Below are 4838 nucleotides of genomic sequence, written 5' to 3' on the forward strand. Positions count from 1 at the left end.
GGAGCTAAGGACCCGGCGAAGTACTGTCCCATCACGATGTCTGACATCGTGGTCAGGTGCTTTCATCGGATCCTTGCGCAGCGGATGGAGGCTTCGCTTCCATTCAACTCTCGCCGAAAAGCCTTTCGATCTGGCGACGGCGTGGCGGATTCGGTCTGGTTTATCCAGGCGGCTATCAAGCACCATCAAGATAGCCTAAGGCCACTTAATGTGGCGTTTGTGGACGTAAAGAAGGCGTTTGACTCTGTCTCTCACCAGTCCATCCTTGTGGCGGCTGCTCGCCTGGGAGTTCCAACGCCATTCTTGGGGTATATTCGCGAGCTTTATAGTGATGCGAAGACCACCCTGAGAATTGGCCCGGAGCTGAGTGGTCCCATTCGGTTGGGCAGGGGTGTTAGGCAGGGCGACCCTTTGAGCGTTCACTTGTTCAACGCCGTGATCGACATGTGCCTGGCTGGCTTAGATCCTGGTCTGGGATGCAAAGTGGAGGGCCTTCGGGTCAATCATGGCGCATTCGCGGATGACATTGCGTTGTTCGCGACAACCCCTCGTGGGTTGCAGTCGCTGGCGACAGAGTTTGAGATGCAGCTCGCCTTCTGTGGCCTGAGCGTGAGCTCGGGTCCGGATGGGAAGTCGGCGTCGATGCGTATTGATATCGATGGCAAGGCGAAGAAGTGGGTTGTAAACCCAATTCCCTATCTTCGGATAGGTGGTGACGTTCTTCCAACTGTCACTGTGAGCCAAGTTTATCAGTACCTTGCGGTTGACATCTCGCCCCGACGTACTAAGGCGAAGGTGGAGAAGCTGTTGATGGAGGGTTTGGCGAGTATTTCGTTGGCTCCCCTCAAGCCCCACCAGAGGCTCTACATCGCCACGTACCATCTGTTGCCAAAGTGTCAACATCAGCTGGTGCTTGCACCAGCTTCCGCTAAGTATCTTAAATGGCTCGATCGGATGGTGAGATCTGCCGTAAGATCCTGGCTGAAATTGCCTAAGGACACCACGATACCCTTCTTCCATGCCCCGGTGGTTGAGGGTGGGTTGGGAGTCCCTCTCCAGGAGCACGTTGTTCCTCTCATGAAGGCTAAACGCCTTTCAAGACTGAAAGATTCACCGGATCCTGTGATTGCTGCAATGCTAAGAACAGTATCAGCAAGCGCGGGCCTGGCCAAGCAGACCCGTCGGTCGTCGCTGAACGGTCGCGAGATTACATCATCGAGCCACCTGAAGGCGACTCTGGCGGCGATGCTACACCACTCGGCGGACGGTCGTGGCCTTGCAAATGCTTCACAGGTGCCAGAATGCCACCAATGGGTAAACTCGGTGAGGGGGTGCGGTGCTCCAAACACCGCGGGTTCGTACATTGCTGCCATAAAGGTTAGGGGTAACCTGATTGGTACCGCGCTAAGAACGAGTCGAGGCCGTCCCCAGGCTACGACCAGATGCGACTGTTGCGGCAGGGTAGAGTCCTTGGGGCACATCTTACAAGTGTGTCCCAAAACTCACGCATCTCGTATTGCTCGGCACGATAAGATCCTTGATCTTGTTGGACAGGCGCTGACCCAGAAAGGGTTCGCCATCACCCGAGAGCCAGCTATTCCCACTCCGGCGTGAATACGCAGGCCAGATCTGATCGTCAAGCGCGGTTCGACTGTGACTGTCATCGATGTCACGATCGTAGCGGATAATGCTGACCTAGCGCGGGCCCATGGCAGCAAGTGCAAATACTATGACACTCCGTCAGTCCGTGAGTGGATCCGAGATCGTTACGGTACGAATGAAATCACGTTTTTGGCCGTAGCGCTCAATTGGAGGGGCTCAATGGGGTTACCATCTGCCCGGGAGCTGCGAAGCCTGGGAGTGAGCGGGGCGTTCCTTGGTCTACTTAGCTTTGTAACCTTGGAGCGCGGAAATAGGATCGTGAACCATTTCCACCGCTCAACGTACGCGGTCAGATAGAATGGTGGTTAATCCCCTAGCGAGACCAGATTTCTCTGACCTCTTGATCGGAATTATGGCTGCGGTTCAAGCTCTCCGCCTTACATCTTAATCAAAAGAGCGAAAGCCTGGGCGAGGACCGTGGGAGGTCGGCGGGACATTCTTGCGGAAATTGGCCCAGGTGCATCAAGCCAAATGCCTCGTCATCTAATTAGTGACGCGCATGAATGGATGAACGAGATTCCCACTGTCCCTATCTACTATCTAGCGAAACCGCAGCCAAGGGAACGGACTTGGCGGCATCAGCGGGGAAAGAAGACCCTGTTGAGCTTGACTCTAGTGGTTTGAAAGCAGGAGAGGTGTAGATGATAGGTGGGAGGGTCCTCCTTTCGGGGGGGCCCGACGGTGAAATACCACTACTCTTTGTGTTTTTGAACTCATCGGATGAGGATCGCTGAACCGCAAGCAAGCGGATCTCTTCAAGCATTGAACCCTTAAAAGGGGTTTGGTCTGTCCGAGACAGCGTCAGGTTGGGAGTTTGGCTGGGGCGGCACATCTGTCAAAACGTAACGCAGGTGTCCCAAGGTCAGCTCAGGCAGGACGGAAACCTGCCGTAGAACAAAAGGGTCCAAGCTGGCTTGACCCCGGACTCTCGGTAGCAGTCCGGTGCATTTATCGGCGCGAAAGCGTGGCCTATCGATCCTTTGGCCCCTTAGGAGTCTTAAGCCAGAGGTGTCAGACAAGTTACCGCAGGGGCGAGTCGGATACCGAATTTTGGTAGCCCCCCCTCCCACCCAGCTGTCTATATTTCCCGCAGGGGTAACTGGCGTTGTGGCTTCGCCAAGCGTTCGTAGCGACGTTGCTTTCTTGAGCCTTCGATGTCGGCTCTCCCTATCATATCTACTCTAATTCTTAAGTGTTTTCTATCGAAAAGTCTTAAGGCTTTTCTATCGAAAAGTTGATTAATCCTCTAGCAAAGACTCCTTAGTATCTATTTATGGAGAAAAGGGGGGTAACGAGTAGATGACGATGTAGAGGTTGTCAGGGTAATGATGTTTTGTCGAATGACTTTTGAAGCATAATGATATTGACATCATTTAAAATGGTGTCTTAGAAGTGAAAATATTTACTGATGGTGTATAAGAAAGCAATGAGACATACGCAGACACGAGATAGTAGACTGAAACATTTATTGCATATGGCATTGGTTTTCCGGTCCCCGTCATAAAACGACTATTATCTTGCGCTATCTTATGTACTAAACATGTAAGGCATTTAAGACATAAGATAACGCGGCGGGTATCATCTGTTGACCACACAGACTCATTGTTGCCGGAATGGAAAGAAGGTCAGGGGAATGAGTTGTCATATGGAACATATTGAAAAAGGAAATGAACTATCGATGTAGCAAGTCACGTGTCTCTCGACCATCATTAGGTAGCCGGGAAATATACGTCCTCCGTGGGTACGAAGCGTATTACCTCTCCACCGGCGATGGGAATCGTATGACTTGGACAAGGTTTTTTTTTTTTTGATTTTTTAAATTTTTTTGAGAAAACAAACAAAATGGTGATGTTAGATTGGTTACGTGAATAAGCATTACGAAATAGTTTCTAGAATCCTATCATTACAAGTTGGCACGTTTTGAATTCTGTTGTTAAATAGATTTGTGATGTGACTATTGGTCATACGTTTGCAATTTGAAAAAGGAAATAAAGAAATAGAAGTATAGCAAATTTGCCATTTTCGGTTAGAATATTGCATAAAATTGTTCTTAATTAAGGACGAGAATTTTTGTTTGACACGTTGTATTGATAGGACTCTTGAAAGAATTACTTATGTATATGCAAGTTAGTAATAGGTGCCTTGAATACGAAACACTGTGCCCTTTGGTTTTGTGCCGTTTTCAACCGTCTTCGCGGTTGTCTGCAATCTTTTTTCATGTGCCCGGGTCTCCCGCAATTAAAGCATCTCTGCACTCGAGGTGTTCTTGTGTTATTGTCTCTTATTTCTGGAGTTCTCTGACGGGGAGTGTCTCTGCCAGATGATGCATGATGAGAGTGTTTGTTTGCAGTGTTTGACGTATGACGAGATATGGAATTGTGTCGTGATGTGTTTGATCTACCAGGTACAGTTGGTGGTGGTGAATGACGTCTTGGTGGTGGTGATGGTGAGTGACGTGGTGTAGAGTGTCTTGAGTGTTTGTGATGTTTTGAATGTCTGTGTGATGAGTGTTTACGTTTGTGTGAATCTCGTGGGACATGCATAGATCGTGATCTACGATGTTTCGATGAATGTGATGATGCTGAGGAAGATGAATCGGTGGATGACGCTCGGGGTGTTCTTTTGTTGTTGTGCAATGAATCTTTTGGAGGTGGTGGTGGAATTGTAGGATTTATTTGCTTGTTGTGTGATGAAACATCTAATGGCAGTGTATCTGAGGATGTGTCTTGGAATGTCCTAGGAGGTGTAATTTGGCGGTTGTGTGATGGAGAGACAGATGTCATATGCACGTCTTCAGTCTCAGATGCTGGTATTGGGTCTCTCAGAGACATCGTATCTGTCTTTTCACAGACATCTCGAATATTAGCAGGGGTCGTAACATTGACATATAGCTCGTCGCCACTTGCCAAGATGGCCTCCTCGTTGTAATCTTGAAGCACAGTTGAAAACGGTTTATTCAGAGACATCTGCAGGTTCAATTTGGCACTACAATTAACTTACTGTGAAAACATGCCATGTTGATTGAACATTGACGTATTGACATACATACGTTTTGAAATCATGACATGGTTGATTAAACAATCAAGAAACAAGCATTACCATGTTGCATGTGTCAAGAAGATCTGTGTACTCACTGGTTTTTTTTGTGTTTTTTCTTTTTGCTTTTTTGAATTGAG

General features: G+C 48.6%; 1 protein-coding gene across 1 annotated transcript; it reads right to left on the minus strand.

Moving 5' to 3' along the window:
- Positions 1-3770: 3770 nt before the first annotated feature.
- On the minus strand, positions 3771-4628 carry LOC137991659 (cyclin-T2-like). Its single transcript, XM_068836710.1, has one exon. The coding sequence runs from the start codon at positions 4626-4628 to the stop codon at positions 3771-3773; it is 858 nt and encodes a 285-aa protein (XP_068692811.1).
- Positions 4629-4838: the final 210 nt, after the last annotated feature.

The sequence above is a fragment of the Montipora foliosa genome, chromosome 2 (assembly GCF_036669935.1).
Source record: "Montipora foliosa isolate CH-2021 chromosome 2, ASM3666993v2, whole genome shotgun sequence".
NCBI classification, from domain to species: Eukaryota; Metazoa; Cnidaria; class Anthozoa; order Scleractinia; family Acroporidae; genus Montipora; species Montipora foliosa.